We start from the raw sequence: 20,499 nt of genomic DNA, 5'->3' as shown, positions 1-20,499 counted from the left end.
AAGCATGTGTTAACACTCAAACTATATACTGTTAAGATGCATAGCTTATTATACGTCACTTAAACCACAATAAAACTGTTCAGAAAGCACACTTTGGGGTACAGGGTGGCTCAACTGGCTGATCGTCCACCTCCATTTGGGCTCAGGTCATGATCCCCCAGGTCATGAAATTGAGTCCTGCATTGGACTCTGTGCTGAGCGTGAAGCCTGCTTAAGATTCTGTCCCTCTCTATCTCCCTGTGACCCTCTCTCCTGCTCACACCCTCCCTCTCTCTCTTAAATAAGTAGTAGCACATATTGTATTAAATATATTACCACCGCTGAACAGGATAACAATAGGGTTTGAGAAATGTCACCCCAACTGAATGTACTGTATAAGCAGGACATTTAAGGGAAGTTCACAGCCAACTATCGGTATCTTTTCAGGGTTATGCAATATCATGTATGAGATAATTAATGCAGGCTATTGAATGAAGTCATCACATTTAGGTACCCAGAACACTTTCATCTATCAGTCTATCCATCTATGTATCTACCTGTCTTATCTATCACTTCTATCTATATCTCTCAGTTGTATAAATTCATGTCAATTTCACTGATATCAAATGTAACTCTTTGCTCATTTGTTTGGATTCAGTGCCCTATGGAGGTGGCTTCTTAAGCCTCCATGTAAACCCTTCATTTATTTTGTTAATTTTGCTTAAAATTATTTCTAGAAGTAATTTCTATATAGAATAATAAATTTTAGCATCCTCAGGCCTCATCTGTGCAATAAAATGGGAGAGATCGCCTTTCACAAAAATGCAGAGTGGTAAGAGTCAAATGTTCACAAGTATTTGTAACGTTTTGTGAAGTTCCAAGCTAAGAAAAAGTACTTAAATGCCACACACACAAAAAAGAGTTTTAGTTTCAAGGTTTCTGAATGATATTCTAACACTCATAATTTCTAGTGGTTAATTTTCATTCTCCATATATCAGAAAAGCATCTTTGAAAAGTGTTTAGAAATAAAATTTTTCATAAAATTACTTGAATATTTTATATTGAAGCCATATAACTGGGATTCCTTTTTAAAATTTTTTATAATGTTTTATTTTTTATATTTGAGAGGGAGAGAGAGAGAGAGAGTGCAAGCGGTGCAGGCTGCAGAGAGAGATGGAGACAGAGAATCTGAAGCAGGCTCCAGGCTCTTGAGCTGTCAGCACAGAGCCCGATGCGGGGCTAGAATTCAAGAATTCTGGGATCATGACCTGAGCTGAAGTTAGACGCTTAACCGACTAAGCCACCCCGGTACCTCCATATAACTCACTTAATGCCCATAACCACCCTGAAAGATTAAACTCTATCAATATTTTACATGTATGACAAGTGACATTCAGTGAGGTCAAGGTCACACAACTAGAGAATGATATAAGTGGAGGCCAAAGTCATGTCTAACTTCTGAATGTATCCTTTACAACATGGTAAAAGAGGAAATAGTAAAGTAGGGATACAGTAGGAAATAGGAACAAAATATTAAATAGAAAATGGCAAAAGGTGTGCAATTTTCTCAGCACACTGTGGTGGTTACCAAGAATACACTGCCTAAGCTTTAAATGAAAAATGAAAATTTAAGTAGCACTAGTTTTGCTCAGCATCATACTCTGAAAAAACTTGTGACAAGCAGTGCTTCTCATCACATACAATATTAGAAATCAGATTTGAACTTAATTTGTATTTTAAAGATGGCAACTGGTAACATCTTTCTGGATAGCATATAATTTCAGAGAGTAGCAGAATGCTAAATATAAAAATGACTTCTATCTTGTTCAAACCTAGGCCTAACACAGGAACTTTACTGTGCACACATTAAACATTTTGTTTTGACACTAAACAGAAGTTTATGTTAAAAATTTTATCTTTAGCAACGCTGGATAAAAGCTTGTTTCCAACTGTTTGGACGAGGTTTTCTTGTGCCAGTGTCATAACAGATTTCATTCTAGTGTAAGAACTTCTGAACTGCAAGTTTGCAGAAATGAATCTTGGCTATCATTTACAATTGTGTATAATTTACAAAAGTGTTGAATGAATACAATCACTTTTCACCAAGTAAAAGAGCACCTTCATCTCCTATTGAAAAAAAATACAAGGTAATTGTTGGCTACATCAAAATTGATCATTGCAACCTACCTTCTGGAGCTACCATATTATCAAGAGTCAAGGATAATAAGAGAGAATGTCAGACCATACTATCATGCAAATTTACTAATATGATTGGAAACCACTTTAAATGGGGATTCTCAATATTTAGTTTTGTAACGTCGAATAAACAACACACCTAGGTGAGTGCACTCAACTGTGTCCATAGAGTATTCTGTACCATCCAAAGATTTCGTAGTGTAAGTAAATGCTATATGAAAATATTCCTCAATTTTTTTAAATTTTTACTGAAAATATAATAGGCATATAATATTGCATTAATTTTAGGTGTAAAAATATTCTTGTTGGGGCACCCAGGTGGCTCAGATGGTTAAGCATCTGACTTCAGCTTAGGCCATGATCTCACGGTTCATGGTTTTACATACTGACAGTATGGAATCTGCTTGGGACTCTCTCTCTCTCTCTCTCTCTCTCTCTCTCTCTCTCTGTGCTTCTCCCCCACTTGTGCTTTCTCTCTCTCTCTCTCAAAAGAAATAAGTAAAATTTAAAAAGTATTTTTGCTGTTTAGAGATTATTTTAGGCCAACATGCCATGATCAATATATTAGATTATTTCAGCTTACTTTTTGTTCATATTATATTATGATCATTGATTATACTGATATTATGTTGATTTATAATATAATAAATGATCCTTGTTATCACTTTTCTGTTTTGTATTTCTGTTAACTCTGTGCACAAAGGTAAGATACTCAACTAAAGTTTGCCCCGACCCCTTCTTTTGGTCACAAATAAATGTCATTAACAATTGTTAAAAATTTCGGAAGACTTTTTCCTGGAGATGAAAGTTTGTTGCTCAAAAGTAAGAGCTCATAAGGGATAATTATCAAGTCTTAGACCTAACTGCCCTCTCTGAACCCTTCTCTTTGTTTTATATTTTACCTCTAGATTTTTCTTTTTAAAATTCTGTTGGTTCATGCCCTTCAGAAATCCTCAGTGGCTCCCAATAAGAAGTAAAACACAACTCTCCCCATCAAAGTCTGCCTGTATTCCTACTATATTCCCCCTGTATTTCCTACCATAAACACCCACTGCAGGCACACCTTCCTACTCAATATTGACAGGAAGTACCTTCTCTGTGTTTTCAATAAGGTTGTTTCCTCTGCTGCTGCAATGCTCTCCCTACCATACTGGCTAATAAATCCCAGCTTCTCCTGTGAGGCCCAAATCACCCCTTATCCTGTAAAAAGATCTCTCACACCCCCGCTGTTAGGGTTAATATTTCTTGCTACCACGCTCCCCAGTGCCATGTTTAAACTTTTGGTGTATCAGAGTGTACCTTGTACCGAGATAATTTAAAGATACATATTTCCACCACCAGATGTAAATTCCTAGGAGGTAGGAGCCATGATACTCATTTTTGTACCCATGTCTAATATTCAAAATAATTAATCTGTATTCTAATCTGGCCAATCAGAAAGGACCCCGGATCAAAGTCCTGGGGCACTCTGATGAGATGTGTCTTAATCTTTAATTGCCATTGGCTTGGTGGGAAGTCCTGGGGAGCTGGAGGGAGGAGCTCTGGTGACTACAGTAGCAAGGGCTTTACTATATTGGAGCTCAAAAAATTGAGTATTTGCCAACATATAAGGGAAAGCATTTGTTACAATATTTTAACAAACAGTGCATAATTGGTTGAATGTCAGCTTTGTTCACAACTACGATAGTTATCAAGGCTTCCCAAATTATAGGCCTTTTGTAAATAATTGTTACATAATTAAGAACAGAGCTGAAAAGGAGCATAGTTTGTTTTTAAGACCACTGGTATACATACACATTGCATACGGATACACTTCTTTAATAGTCTCATACATAGGAAGATTTTATAGTCTAGTTTTTTTATGTTGCATCAGATTAACAGTTGTTCAGAGGCAATTGATCAATTGATCATTGATTATACTGATATTATAACGATTTATAATTCACTGTTTGAAATATTGGAGAATTTTTCTAACCATACTATCAATAAAAATAGACTAGGTCGTCTTTACAGGCGTAGCTTCTTCCAATCATAATGTCAACATGAATTCAACTCTAAGGGACCGCCCTGGAAAGAGCAATCATGATAGGGTCTTGCAAATAGCTTTCAAAATTATGAAGCTGGCAAAACATCTTGTGTAGCCAACAACATTTACTAATTCATCATCACCAAATGATGTACCCTGAGTTGCCTTTAACTTCCCCAAATTCCTTCAAACCAGCATGTTAAATGAGTCCATATCTGTTCAGTGAAAATATGTATGGAAATTCTATGATTTCAGAAAGGCTGCCAAGATGAACAAAAAGTGACTATCCAAAGGAAAGACATATTAAATACGATTACTGAATTATTTGGAGCTCCATTTCTGTAACTTTAAGAGTCTGATTCATAGAACAGGGGCTTTGTTCTGTTTAAGGGAGTCATAAACATTTCTAACACTACAATGCTGGAATGTGAGGTTCCTCATATGTACTTTCTCATATACTGCAGAACTCTCTGCCTTTCGTAGAAAAGGAAACAGATTTAATATGTTTATCAAAACTAATAAGGGCTAATCTGAATGATTCACTGCCCTTTACAAAGACTAGTTAACATTCTAAAACTAAGTGGAAATCCACCAGTAAGAGGGATGTCATTTGATTCTCAAAATAAGAACTGAAATTTAGATTTCTGAAAATCAATTCAAATCTTCTGCATTACATTAAAAAATGACAAAATATGATACTTTATTGAAATGCTAGGAAGAGTTTCACTATAGCCTAAAACCTACCTATCATACACAGAATTATTAATTGGCTTTGTAAAGCCAAACATCTGAAAAGTGATGGGAAGATTTCAGAAGATGCTGGTAACTATCACTGTGGTGACATGAAGGTCAAGCCCACTAGAAGCAGACAGTGCGTGGGGGGTGGGTGTGTGCAGGTTGGCTGTTGCTTTATAGAACATTCTATGACAATAGTATTGACTGGATCAGTATGTTTGCTATCCTGAGGTTTCCCTTCTCCTTATTAACAGCATTGGCATACTGGGTGTAGATTCTTCTCTGCTCAGTATGGACCCTTTCCTAAAACATTCTTTGTTGAGGGAAGCAGGGATGAGACACTAGTTATTCCGGGAGGCACAAGATTGCTACTAGATGTATACTTATTATATTTCTAAATTATATCCATTTACCTACATTATAATGATTTCCTCAGCAGGATCCCACTGCTGTGGGACATTTAAATCCCTCCCACATTGGACAACTTATTCCCTTAATGAAGCACAGTCGTTCAGTTCTTCCCTATTACTCTTCTACATGTCTCTCCTCTTTGTTTTCTTTCTTTCTATGCTTCCCACACACCCTTCCTTCAAAAGTTTATGGAAATCCCCCTCACCACCGTTCCCATGCAAGCAGTTCTGTTCAAGGATCTTGGGGTAATGGGCATAAACGAATGCTTTACCAGAGACAAAGGGAGAAAACTTCACACACCAAAGACGTTAACCTATTTTTTCATATATCAATTAAGTGCATATGCTTGCTTTTATAAGACCTATTCCCATAAGCAGACATTCTCATAAGATATTATCCGGCTCATAAAATGGTGTAAGTATTTAAAAGTATTTATGACTTTTTTCATTTATTTCTAAATGTTTATTTATTTTGAGAGAGACAGAGTGAGAGTACATGTGAGTGGGGGGAGGGCCAGAGAGCCGGAGGAGAGAATTCCCAGCAGGCTGCATGCTCAGCATGGAGTTGGTTGTGGGTTGGATCTCATAACTGTGAGATCATGCTCTGAGCTGAAATCAAGAGTTGGATGCTCAACTCACTAAGCCACCCAGATGCCCCTTTATCACAATTTTAAATTTAAATACCCTTAACTAAATATTTCTACTTCCAGAAATTTGTCCAATAAACAAATTCAAATCAATGGCCAAGAGAGTATAGCACTAGACATAAAATGCACATCCCAAAGCTCGGATTATTCAGAAAGCTAATGACTGAAATGGAAAACTAAATTTCCCTCTAGGTCATTTATTAGGAAGGGGAAATATAAACTACATTTTTTCTTTCTTCTCATCATATATCTGTCCTAGTGTGGTGGTTAATAATGTTTTACTAATGGTTTTGTTACCTTTGAATATACCACGTTTCCAAGGCGAAATGTGTAGAATATATGGAATTATGTTATCAGGGTCTACGGTGATGTCTGCATCTCCCCACACCATTGGAAGATCTGAAAATACCTAGACAAGAGAATTCAAAGAATTACATAATTTCAATATTTACATGAAATTCATATATCAAGCTAAAGCATAGAAAGCTTTTTTTCACTTGGCAGGTTTTCAAGGTTGATCTAAATTGTGGCATATATCCGTATATCATTTCTTTCCACTGACAAATGACACTAAAATGTGTGATATGCCACATTTTGTATACCCATGTATAAGCTGATGGAAATTTGGGTTGTCTCCACTTTTGCCTTTTATGAACAATGCTGTGATGAAAACATGTAAAAGCTTTTAAGGTGGACATAGATGTTCATTTCTTATGGATATACATCTAACTGGGGTTGAATTGCTGCAGCATATGATAACACAATGTTTAACCTTCGGAGTTACTGCTTTCCAAAATGACTGCACCATTTTCTTTCTCACTAACAAGGAAGGCATCATGGCTCCTATTGCTCAACATCTTCTCACAAAGTTTTAAGTATCTGCCATTCTGATTATGGCTACCCTTGCAAGTGTGAAGTGGTATGTGATGGTGATCTTGATTTGCATTTCTCTAATGGCTACTATGTTGAGCATCTTTTCATGTGCTCACTGCTCATTGGGGAATGTCTAAACTCCTTGCACATTTAAAAAATAATGTTACTTCTCATTTTATTATGGAGTCTGATATATGGCATATGGATACTTTCTCTCATTCTGTGGGTTGTTTTTTCATTTTCTCAAGGTATCATTTGATGCACAAACATTTTAACTTTGAAGTTCAATTTGTTTATTTATATTTATTGCTTTGTCACATCTGCTTTTAGTCTTGTATCTAAAAAACAAGAGCCTAACTCAAACACCTATTTGTATTATATGATTTTTATAGTTTAGTTATTAAATTTGGGTCTACAATCCACTTGGAGTCTACTTCTGCATATGATTATGAGTTAGGGGTCCAAGTTCATTCTTTTGTGATTGACAATACAGTTGTCTCAGCACCATTATTTATTTATTTATTTATTTAATAGTTTGTTGTCAAATTGGTTTTCAATATAACACCCAGTGCTCTTCCCCACAAGTGCCCTCCTCCATTACCATGACCTCCCTTCCCCCACCCTCTCCCCCTTCAACCCTCGGTTCATTTTCTGTATTCAATAATCTCTCATGTTTTGCGTCCCTCTCTCTCCCCAACTCTTTCCCCCTTCCCCTCCCCATGGCCCTCTGTTAGACCTATGAGTGCAAACATATGGTATCTGTCCTTCTCCGCCTGACTTCTTTCATTCAGCAGACACCCTCGAGGTCCATCCCCTTTTCCGCACCATTTTTTAAAAAAGGCTATTCTCTCTCAATGAAATCTCTTGGCATCCTTGTTAAAACCTGATTAACCGTTATTATAAGCGTTTATTTCTGGGCCTTCTATTGCATTCCATTCATCTATGTGTGCACCTCATGTCGCTAACACATTTTCCTTAATATCATTGTTTTGTAGTTAGGAGTTTGTAGTAAGTTTTAAAATCAGAAAGTATGAGTTGTCCACTTTTTATTTCACGAGATTGCTTTGGATGTTGTGTCCCCTGCATTTCTATATAAGCTTTACGGTTACCTTTTCAAATTCTACAAAAAAAAAAAATCAGTTGGGATTCTAATAGATACTGTGTTGAACCTATTATCAATTTGTATATTAATGACATCATACCAATATTAAGCCTTCTGATCCATAAGCATGAAATGTCTTTCTATTTATTTGGAATTTAATTTCCTTCAATGATATTTTGCAGTTTGCAATGTACACGTCTTGCTATTCTTTGGTTAAACTTGTTCCTAAGCATCTTATTTTATTGATGCAAATAATCACTTACAATTGCATCAAAAAGAATTAAATGCTTAGAACAAGTTTGACAAAAATCACTTATTAATTTCATTTTGAATTGTTCATTGCTACAAATTATTCATTTTTGTAGAGTGATCATGTATCCTGTAAATATTCTGAATTCATTTATTAGTTCTAATAATATATTTCATGAATTCTTTAGAATTCTCTATAAGATCATGACATCTATACCTAGAGATTGATTTCTTCCTTTTCAATGTAAATGCCTTTTGTTTCATGTTCTTAAACTAACTGCACTAGGTGGTATCTTCAGTATCATGTTAAATAGAAATGGCAAGAGTAGAAATTCTTGTCTTGTTCTTGACCACAGGGGAAAAACACTCATTGGTTTACCATTAATTACGATGTTAGTTGTGGGATTTTCATGGATGCCCTTTAGTATGTCTCAAGTACCCACGGAATATTCTCTAGGATAGACCGTGTCTTAGGATATAAAAGACACCTCAATAAATTTAAAAGGGCTGGAATCCTCTCTAGTATGTTTTTTAGACAACAATGAAATTAAAGCAGAAATAAAAAATGGAAAGAAATTTGAGAAATCTTTAAATAGGGGCGCCTGTGTGGCTCAGTTGGTTGAGCAGCTGACACTTGATTTCAGTTCAGGTCATGATCCCAGGTTGTGGGATCAAGCCCCTGTCACGCTCTGTGCTGAGTGTGGAGCCTGCTTGGGATTTTCTCTCTCTCCCTCTGCCCCTCTCTCCTGCTCATTCTTTCTCGTTCTTTCTCTCAAAATAATAATAATAATAAAAATAAAATAAAAACAATTTTAAAAAATCAGTCCTAAATAACCAATGTGCCAAAAAATAAATCCCAAGGAAATTACAAAATATGTGGAGTCCATTTAGTGAATGATTCCTTTCTTTTATTGTACTTTCAACTTCAGAGTTTTAAAGTAATTTCTATATAATTATTGCTATTATCAGTTTATTAGATCTTTTCATTAACTCTTCAGAAAAGATTTCTTTTAGTTCATCGAACATATTTACAAAGGCTTAACATCTTTGTCGGGTAATCCTATGTGTGGGTCCCGTCACAGATAGCTTCTAGTGTCTGCTTATTTTCTTGTTTACGGGCCATACTTTCCCGTTTGTCTCATAATTTTTGCTGTGGACAAATACGCCTTTTAGATAAGGCAATATAGCCATTTTTGGAACCAGATCATTAACTCCCAATAGTTTGTTTTTGTTGTTCTATTTTTTTCTTCTTTGTTCTTTGCTGGTCTAGTGACTTTTCCAGACCAATCTTGTACATTCTGCATTCACTAGAGCATGTGCCCACTGAAGTCCCTGCTGAATTAGGTTAGTGGCTGGCAATAGTTTATCCTAGGTTTCTTTGGATGCCTGAGAATGGGGAAGTGTCTAGCCTTTGTTGAGGAGTCCTTCATTTGTGTTGTGACACATCTTCAGCGTCCGGGGAGCCATGAGCCCTGCCTTAGCCTTCGCTTCCAGCTCCCATAGCGCCTCTATGTCTACTGAGATGAACAACCCAGTAACCTCTCAGCACTTCTCTGGTCAAGTGCAAAATGCTACTCATGCTCGTGGCCTGCTGGCTCCCCGGGGGCACATCAAGCTATTAAAATCCCCTAAGGGCCTCTCACTTTCCCGATCTTCCTTTCAAGTTTTTGGCCAAAGTCCTGTTGGGCAGAACTGTTTCTGCAGCCTCAGGTGACTACAGTGTCAAAGAATAACTGCCGAATATTTTTGGGCAAATATCCCATGGACAGGCCCTTTCCAACAGAGCAAGCTTTGAGACAAGTCAGGTAATGGCAACACCCTGCTAGCGGGGCATTGCTAAAGAGGGAGCTGCAAGGAACGCGAAACTGTGACAGTGTCCTGAGGACGGAATTATGAGGAGACCCATTCTCAGTCTGCCTCTTCCTTTGTTTGCAAGACTGCAAGTTTTCATAGCTACTATGGCGGCCAGGTGAGGAGCTGAGGAGAGGGAAAAGAAATAGGCCAAATAAAAATAACCAAATCAGGGGCGCCTGGGTGGCTCAGTCGGGTAAGCCTCCGACTTCGGCTCAGGTCATGATCTCACATTCGTGGCTTCGAGCCCCGCATCAGGCTCTGTGCTGACAGCTAGCTCAGGGCCTGGAGCCTGCTTCCAGTTCTGTGTCTCCCCTCTCTGCTCCTCCCCCTCTCATGCTCTGTGTCTCTCTGTATCAAAAATAAATAAAACATTAAAAAAAAAACCCAAATCACTCTGCTCTTACCAAGATTCCAAGTTTTTCTTCAATAAATATTCCTCAGATTGTCTTAAGTTTTTGTTTAATTTCAAGGCCTGAAAATCTTCATCTTGACCACTTGTGCCAGTGTTTTACTGCTTTTAAGGAGATTTATGAAACTCCTTGCTCTTCCATTCTGGAATTTGTTTGCCTTATTGCAGAACTATTTTCAACAGCATTATACCTGTATCTCAAGTATGTTCTCTGAATTTTAATTTTTCTCTTTCATATTAAGGAAGTCACAATCTCCTACTGAAAACTACTCTTGTAGTAAGATGAAATATGAGTTAAAAAGCCTTTTTATTAATTTTTTTAAATTAATGTTTTTTATTTATTTTTGAGAGACAGAGAGAGACAGAGTGAGCAGGGGAGGGTCAGAGAGAGAGGGAGACAGAATCCGAAGCAGGCTCCAGGCTCTGAGCTAGCTGTCACACAGAGCCCAACGTGCGGCTCGAACCCACCAACCATGAGATAATGACCTGAGCCAAAGCTGGACGCTTAACCGACTGAACCACCCAGGCACCCCAAAAGCCTTTTAAAAAGGCATAAAAATGACTATTAGCAGTAATGAAAAATAGAACAAAGATCTGAAAAGAATACACTGAGCTTGAGTTGTTAGCAGGCTGTCAAAGTGCAGGTGTAGAGCCGTCGAGAATTAAGGGCTGAGATGACACATGCCTTGAGTAAAAGTGGGGATTTGGCATTTGTACCTAGATGGCAGTTTGAAGCCCAGAAACTGCCAAGTGAGATGTTGTAAAGACACAAGGATACTTCGGAAGATGTAAACCTGAAAAGACATCAGAAGGTTTGGGGAATAAAGGAACCACGTAAGTAAGAATCAAAAGCAAGAAATGGCAGGGAAGTGAGGAATACAGAATGGTATAAAATAAGTGGTGAAGAGTGTTAAGAACGCAGACTGACACTGCCAAACACTACAGGAATTTTGAGGCAGATACCTTAGTAAAATAACCAATTTTTCTTGACCCAAAGTCAAGTGTGGTCTCTGTGGCCGTGGTTTCAGCACAAAAGAGCTATAAATTGACCACCTTCAGTTAAGGAGTCAACATGTAATGATCACTTTTTTAAAAAAGTTTAGCAATCGTGGACAATGAAGATGGTAATAGTTGATACAGAGAACACACTGAGGGTTGCTGGAGGGGAGGGGAGGAGGGGGATGGCTACATGGGGGATGCAAGTCAAGGAAGGAAATTTTGGGGATGAACACTGGGTGTTGCATGTAAGTGATGAATTGGTGAATTCTACTCCTGAAACCAATATTACACTGTATGTTAAATAATGGGAATTAAAGTAAAAACTAAAAAAAAATAATTAAAAAGGTGATAATAATTGAAGGAGTAGTGTAGAGATAAGTTTTCTCTTATTTTTTTAAAAAAAATTTCTTAATGTTTATTATTTATTTTTGAGAGAGGGAGAGAGAGGGAGAGAGAGCAAGCGCACAAGTTGTGGATGGAGAGAGAGAGAGAGGGAGACACAGAATTTGAAGCAGGTTCCAGGCCCTGAGCTGTCCGCACAGAGCCCGACATGAGGCTCAAACTCACAAACTGCAAGATCATGACCTGAGCCGAAGTTGGATGCTTAACTGACTGAGCCACCCAGGTGCCCCAAGTTTTTTCTTATAATGGAGAAATATGAGAATATTTATAGATGAAGGGAAATAATCCCACGAAAAAGATTTTGAAAGAGAAAAAGAGCAGGGTAAAGGAATGTGAATCACTCTTGAGCGCATGGAGGTCAGATTCATTTCACAGGTGATGGGATGAAGATGGAGAATGAGAAGGGTTTCACTGGTACCAACGCAAGTGTAGGATGAAAGCTCAAAGTATGAAGCAAAGATGCTTTGCCCAGCCTTTCTCCTTAGTACTAGCTCAGTTGTTCCCCAGCAGAATTTCTATTGTAAAGCAAGCAATAAACTTAATATTATGAATGAAATGAAAGGGCAAATTCATAGTGCTCCTTATCCTGTGTTGATTAAAAATAATGGCAAATTTCATGCGGTGCCTGGGTGGCTCAGTCAGTTAAGCATCTGACTTCGGCTCAGGTCATGATCTCATGCTTCATGAGTTGAAGCCCAGCATCAGCCTCTGTGCTGACAGCTCAGAGCCTGGAGCCTGCTTCGGTTTTTGTCTCCCTCATCTCTGCCCCTTCCCTGCTCATGCCCTCTCTCTTTCTCTCAAAAATAAATTTAAAAAACATTAAAAATTTTTTAAACAATGGTTAAATTTCAAATAAAGAAAGGTGATATTGTATTTATTGATAATATCTCTTGAAACAAATCTTTCTTAAATCTTACTTTCTGTTCTTTTATAATTGTTGAAGCTCTTTAATTATAGAAATATGGGGGGGGGGGCCCAGATGGCTCATTTGGTTAAAAATGTGACTCTGGATTTCGGCTCAGGTTGTGATTTCACAATTCATGAGTTTGACCCCTGTATTGGGCTCTGTGCCGACAGTGTGGAGCCTGCTTGGGGTTCTCTCTCTCCCTCGCTCTCTCTGCTCCCTCCCACCTGTGCTTTCTGTCTCTCTCTCTCTCAAGATAAATAAATAAAAACTTTTAAAAAAGATTTTATATATAAAAATATGGAAAATCTTCCTAGGAAAGCTATTATGTGCTTGATACTATAATTTATGCTAGGTATAAATATGTAGATAAGAGAGGCATGCCCCTTTTCTTAGTTTATAATCTGGTGGAAAACAATAAAAAGGTAATAGTAATATGATATAGTATGTAAGATGGTGGAACAGGTAAAAAAAAAAAGTCAAAGCACATGAAAGGCATCTAATCTCTAATTTTATAATCCATAAATTTTAAAAGCTGTTCAAAAAATTTTTAATTTTTATTAAAATTTTTATGTTTATTTATTTTGAGAGAGTGAGAGAGAAAGCAAGCACAAACGAAGGATGGGTAGAAAGAAGGAGAGAGAGAATCCCAAGTAGACTCTGCACTGTCAGCACAGAGCCTGATGCAGGGCTTGAACTCACGAACTGCAAGATCATGACCTGAGCAGAGGAAAAGGGTCAGATGTTTAATCGACTGAGCCACCCAAGTGTCCCCCCAGTTTTTTGGAAAATGCCTTTTATTATCATTAGTTCGGAAAAGTGGCGTCTAAGACTTGCCCTAAACGACTAAGAGGAGTAAGGCAAACAGAGAAATGGAAGACAGGGAGTTGGGTAGAGATTTCCAGACAGCAGCAAAAGGAAATTCTGTTTTCGAAGGGCTGGGCGCTTCTGAGGCCAACACTGGCAGGAGATGAAAATGAGCAGATGAGCTTTTAAAGGACAGCAAAAGCCACTTCAGAGACCTTGGATTCTATCCTGAAGTAAGAGATGACAGAACACATTTCAGCAGGGAAGTGGCAAGATGAGATTTTCGTTCTTAATATTCACTCATTTTGCTGTTGAGTAAGGAAAGAAGAAAATCAAAGCACATATTATTTTCAGGATTACAAAAAAATCAAAAGGCAAACTCAGAGATTTTCCCGACTTCTGTAATACCCTCTGAAACTCAGGCACCTATAACGGATAGACATGTGAATCTTCTTTCAAAGATTCTCTTGGACGCACCACAATTTGTAGATAAATGTGGTAGCAGGGGGTTAAAAAATTAATTTTAGGATTGACTTAAATCAAGTGAGGGAAGCCAAGTGAAAGGCTTCATAAAAAATAAACATGTAAATAATTATGCACTTCTTCACATTCCCACTATTATTCATGCTGATAAATGATAGGCTACACTAGTGAAATTTTGTATCTACAGATTTCACATCAAAATTGTATGAGCTGTCCAAAATATTTTGAAAATGCCTTTTGTTATCTATTATACCCAATTTCTTCAGATCAAAGTACATGATTCAAATAGGTAGATTGTAATATGCTTTATGATTATATATTAATACTTACATATAAAACTTGTTTGAGTCTATTGCAATTTTACAAATGAAGAAATTTAATAGTTCTTGGCTTAACAAAAAGGAGAATTCTAAGCATCTACTTATGCGCCACTGCTTCACCTAGTTAAGTAATATTAAATGGTTTTGAAATTGCATATAATTCAATATGGTCCTTTTGAAAACATTTTCAGACTTAAAGAAAAATAAATCTTACCTTAAATGTTTGAATGGTGTTTGTATAATTGGGCACTATTAAGTGTTTATTTGTCACTTCCCCTACTTGACAGTCTATAATGATGTGTTCCAAGGCCACGGGTCTTTTTCCAATTCCTTTTATGTCAAAGACATGCTCCATACCATCTGCTTCATTTTGTAGAGTAAGTTTGCCCTGTGATAAATCAGCCAGATTTCAGCTCTATAGGAGTCCCAGTCAGATGCTGAACAATCTCTGCTATCTGATTAACTATGAATCTGATTAATGAAATGAGCTTTCACAGAGATGACAGTCATTGATTTTTCCAGTTTCTGTCTAAATACTTCTACTCAGTGAATAAAGATCAATTTCTTATGAAAGCTCTGTATTTCTCTGGACTTTCTCTAAATGACAGAGTTTGTATAGCCCAACTCATACACATCAATTTGATGCGTTTTTATGTCTTTGTCAAAGGAATATGTTTTAAGAAAGTATTCTCTGAAGTACCATCTATGTTAATGAATAAAAACAAAGGAACAATGATTGTACTTTGTTAAACATTTTGTGTAAAAATAATCTAGACATCAAGTATTGGCGGCCAGTGGCACTGTGAATTTCAGAAATGCAATCCCTTCAAGTTAGAACATTTATTAAAGTTTCAAGTAGAGTGAATATTGATGATCAAAATCATAGAAGATATAACTTTTCTGCAAAAAGATTGATCAAAAATTAGACAGGTTAATACCGTACATCAGTTCATCAACATTATTAATACTAGGGAAAAAATCAATGAGTTCATACCATAATTTCACATTCCAAAATAGGTCTGAATGTAAGAGGATACTGCACAGTTTCACCTGGTCCAACATATAAAACAGAAGGTCCATAAAACCATTCTCCTTGAATAGTAACTTGATATTTCCATTCATGCTTTGTTTTGTTTTTCTAAAGTGTGGGGGGAAAATGTAGAAAAATGTCAGAGGGATGATGCAGATGAAGTTGAATTACATATTAATTCTTGGTACTTTGAATAAAATTATATATTATATTTTAAATTACATTTCAGAAAAATTACCACTTGGAAGTCAGAGTTGTTAAAAACGACTATCAACAAAGTAAACATAAGGCATGAGGATGACTATGCTTTCATGTCATATAGGCTGATCCCTGGGTCATTTAGTATTTACGGAAATATTTGTTTAACTTACTAATTATGGTTAAAATTATAAAATGGTCTTAGAATGACACATTCTACTCCTAATTATGGGCAGATTGTTCAGATAGCAAAGCTTACATAACTTATCAGAACAAACTTCTGTGCTTTGAGTAGACTTTTGGTATATCTTTAATAATTAAATGAACAAAGAAAAACCAACTTCTAGTCTAGAAAATTCAACATTCCTTACAAATATATAACCTTCTTCTATGCTGTCATATCATTTTGATAGCCAAGGTACAGCCGATCATTGTTCTTAGTGCCTATGAACCATCTTAACTGTGAAGATCACAACCGAATTCGAAGCAGAGACAGTGGAGAGATCATAACTCTGCCTGATAGAACAAGGAATTCCTTTTGAGTAGGAATGTGATGATAAGTTAAGGAAGTTAGAATTAATTTTTTTAAGGAAGGAGATCCAACAGATGTGATGAGTGAGGTAACTAACATGGTAACATTTACATTCAGGAATAAAACTCTGTCATCAATGTGGAAAAACAAATGGTAGCCAATAACACAATTAGAAATTATAATAGTTCAAGATGAAGGTGTGGAGGACTTTAATTGAGACAGTGGCAGTGGGGATAAAGAAAAGTACGAAAAATGTTTGCACTTACTATTGGAATATTCTGGGTAAGGGCTTCAAATGCTGGTGTTTCAAATTCAAACCTGGCCTCTGGGCCTTCTTCATTTACTATACCTTCAATGCAATAGAGACGCACATCATACCGTGATGTCAACAAAATTTTACAAGGGTAGCGTCCAGCGCTGAGAGGAACAAATTGTAAAGGAAATAGAACGGATCCATCTGAAACTATCAAAAACATTTTAAAAATAGATTAATCATTTCTGATGACATAAATCCTAAAATTCATTATGGGATAAAGCAATATTTAATACTATTGTGTTTAATGACAGTGTATAATTTAGAAGAAACCATCCTGAAGTAATATACTACTCGTAAATCTCCAGGGAATAACAAACAAGTTTAGTTATCAGTGACAGAATGTATCTTGCATAGGTCACAGGAAGATCTCCTCCATAAAGTCACTGAGGGACCCAAGCTATGAAAGATTCCACTAGCTTGTAACTATACTATCAAGAACACCTCTCTTCATTTTTAACAGATCAGGGGAAGAAAGGTGGCTGGAAGTTGTTCACAGGCTTTTTAGTGCTCAAATCAAAAGTAATACACTTCAGGGGCACCTGGATGGCTCTGTCGGTTAAAAGTCCGACTTCAGCTCAGGTCTTGATCTCGCGGTTCGTGGATTTGAGGCCTGCTTTGGATTCTGTGCCTCTTTCTCTCTCTGTCCTTCCTCCATTCATGCTGTCTCACTGTGTCTCTCAAAAATAAATAAATGTAAAAAAAAAAAAGTAATATACTTCACACTGGGGCACCTGGGTAGCTCAGTCATTTAAGCACCCAACTCTTGATTTCTGCTCAGATCATGATCTCATAGTTCATGGGTTCAAGCTCGGTGTCAGGCCGTGCACTGATAATGTGGAGGTTGCTTATGATTCTCTCTCTCTCAAAATAAATAAACATGTTTTTAAAAAGTAATACACATTACAGATGACACTTAAATAATATAGGTTTGAACTGTACAGGTCCTCTTATACACAGAATTTTTTCAATAAATACAATACAGTACTACAAATGTATTTTCTCTTCCTTAGGATTTTCTTTCATCTAGCATACTTTATTGTAAGAATGCAGCATATGATGCATATAACATGCGAGATGTGTGTTAATCAACTGTTAGTGCTATTGGTAAGGATTCTGGCCAACAGTGGGCTATTAGTAGTTAAGTTTTGGGAGAGTCAAAAGTTACACAGGGATTTTCGATTATGCAAAGGGGGTTGTTCCTAGAGCCTGTATTGTCCCAAGGGTCAATTAGTTGGGAATCAAACCCATGGCTCTATCTAAGTGAATGGGGACTGAGAAATAAAACAGATATGTGGAATAGTTGGTGAGCATTATGATATGCCACATTTCTTATCTATTTATTAATTTATTATATTAAGATTATTTTGAGAGAGAACACATGCAAGCATTGGGGGGTGGGGGGAGAGAAAGAGAGAGAATCCTTAGCAGGATCCATGCTTAGCCTGGAGCCCAAAGTGGGGCTCAGTCCCCAGGACCATGGATCACGACCTGAGCTGAAATTAAGAGTTGGATGCCCAACCAACTGAGCCTCCCAGGCGTCCTTGTCTGCTGCATTTCTATGACTTAGGGGTACTCTGTCCCACAGTAATCAAAATAATGTGCAGTGGGACTAGGAGATAGTAATTTTTCCATAGTTAAAAACCAAGGGAAGCAGAAAGAGGCATGCCCTAACAACACTTCTCATATCACCTTGTTATATCATTAACCTTAAGTCAATTGTTAACAGCAGTTCTTATGGTGGGTAGGCTTCTATGCTGGCCTTTTCCTTCTAATCAGCACTCATTTTTTCTCTGAAGGTCACCATTTTCTTATTCTCCATGAAATGAGAAAATAGTTATAAAAATCTCTCAACACTAAAATAGGATGTAGTATAAGAATGTAACACAAATTTCACCACTAATGGCAAAGTATTTAAGTAGCAGATAAAAAAAGAATTGATAAAAAAATGATTAAAGCCTAATTCTGTATGAGGGAGTTCTCTGAAACCAAGAAAACAAATCAACCTTACAAACCAATAACCAGATGAGTATTATGACATTACTTAGCTCTAATTTTAATTCACTCACATTTAGCACCTCAAACGTTAAAAATGGTAAACCTGTTTTCAAATACACTAAAGTTTATCCCAAGAAAATTAGTTATTCTTGAAAGAACAGTAATTGCTTTAAATTATTTTAAAATGGAAGTGGGGATTTGTATATGTGTGTTATATGTTAGGTGTTATATATTATGGAAACATATTAATTACATGTTCTGTAGCATGCTGTATATTGCTGTCATACATTGCTATATATCATATATAATATATAATGTTGGTGTTATACATTCTATATTAAAATGCACAGACAATAGATCACACTTGGAATTTATATTACATCTAACTAAAGTTCGAGACTATTAGCTGGTCTAAAGAGAAAACAAAGGCTGTCAGAATGTTGTTATTTTTATTCATCCTATTCAAGTACAAATTTAATTTCAGAATAAAAGTTTTCTGGTCAAAAAGGACTCCAGGCACATTTTATCATCTGTTATTCATTAACTGTTTTCATTCGGAGAGAATTATTTGAGTTGTGACAACATCATTAGAACAAACCAGGTAAGATAATCATGTGAGCAAAATTTGTTGCTTTTTTAACAGAAATAAAGAAACTTCATCGTTCTCTTTCACAGAGAGAAATGAAAATATTTAGATTAGGTAATTTAAATAAAATTACACTGCTTAGAACGGGAAATTTAAGCACTTCAAGTGTAATTACTATTCTCATCAAATACAGAGAATAACTGGCCATTTAACAGGAAACATGATTGAAATGCACAAGTCCCAGGGTATAGCTCCTACCAAAAGCTTTATGTTATGGGCTATTCCCTTTTTCCTAAAAATAACTACTTCTTAATGATACTGAGTTTGAAAGTGAAAACCAAGGACATTCTTAAGTGAGCATTTTCCAACTCATGAAATGTTCATGAGTAAAGACCCTCAGGAATGCACAGCGCCAGCCTCTCTCCTTTACCAGTCCAAAAAGGAATCCATCCTAACAGTGGAATTCATGGAAATGATCACTTTTTTAAAATGTTTACTTATTTTGAGGGGGGGAAGGGCAGAGGATCCGAAGCTGGCTCTGCGGTGACAGCAGTGAGCCCGATGCGGGGCTTGAACTCAGGAACCGTGAGATCATGACCAGAGGTTAAGTCAGATGCTCAATGGACTGAGCCACCCAGGCACTCCGTGATCACTTTATTTCTGAAGGTACCCTGATAAAACAATATTTACTTCTTTTCTTAAAAACCTGAAGTAATTTAATTGATTCATGCCAGAAACATAAGTAGGAATATTATTATAAATTATCAACAAGAAGTTACTTCTGAATTAAGGCATTCATCAGCCAGTATTCACATTCCCTTAAGATGTAAAATAACAAAGGAAGAGAGAATTGGGATTCTTAAAAATTTGGAAATTTCACTGGCTACATTATATCATCAAATTATCATCCTCTTTTAGGAATATGTTTTCTCAAAGTATATTCCAGTTCTGCACTGCACCAGAAGCCATCTATGCCTGCCATGTCCCCTGGGCATTTAAATCCTCCCTGGAGGCAAATGGCTTTTTGGAAAACCATGACAGTCTCTCCGAGGGCTTTCTCTGAACATATGAAGGTACTCAGCCTTCACATGGATCAGGCCAGAAGTGACAGTGAATGCTTGGATTTGCAGTCCTCAACAAATAATGTATCAAATTGGTAGAACAATAACCCAGCGTCTTTGACCTTTGGTAGGAATAACTCTGAGGTGAATTCTACACGAACACCTAGAGATCTCCAGTGCAACTGAGCCCAAAATGTTAACAGTGGTGACTGCTCATTAATCCTCCCTGAATTGGCTTCTCCTTGATGTCTCTCACTCTTTCATACTCCTACCTATGGTTCCTGAGATCGCCTCTCAAATGACTTGCTCTCAAGGCCTGATACCAGGGTCTGCTGCTGGGATCACCAACAAAACTCACACCCTTAGACCCAGGAAAGAGAGGTTC

The 20,499-nt window shown here is 36.9% G+C and overlaps 1 protein-coding gene across 1 annotated transcript in view; it reads right to left on the bottom strand.

The window, feature by feature from the left end:
* CFAP47 (cilia and flagella associated protein 47) overlaps positions 1-20,499 on the bottom strand; it is a 493,477-nt gene that overhangs the window by 171,422 nt on the left and 301,556 nt on the right. Inside the window, exons 46-49 of the mRNA XM_029929640.1 lie at positions 16,423-16,619; positions 15,391-15,534; positions 14,611-14,784; positions 6,292-6,403 (exon numbers count right to left, since the gene is read on the bottom strand). Coding sequence (XP_029785500.1) covers positions 6,292-6,403; positions 14,611-14,784; positions 15,391-15,534; positions 16,423-16,619 — 627 coding nt within the window. The remainder of the gene's footprint in view (positions 1-6,291; positions 6,404-14,610; positions 14,785-15,390; positions 15,535-16,422; positions 16,620-20,499) is intronic.

The sequence above is a fragment of the Suricata suricatta genome, chromosome X (assembly GCF_006229205.1).
Source record: "Suricata suricatta isolate VVHF042 chromosome X, meerkat_22Aug2017_6uvM2_HiC, whole genome shotgun sequence".
Lineage (NCBI taxonomy): Eukaryota > Metazoa > Chordata > Mammalia > Carnivora > Herpestidae > Suricata > Suricata suricatta.
The sequence above is the reverse complement of the archived record's forward strand: the minus strand, read 5'-3'. Positions and strand labels throughout refer to the sequence as shown.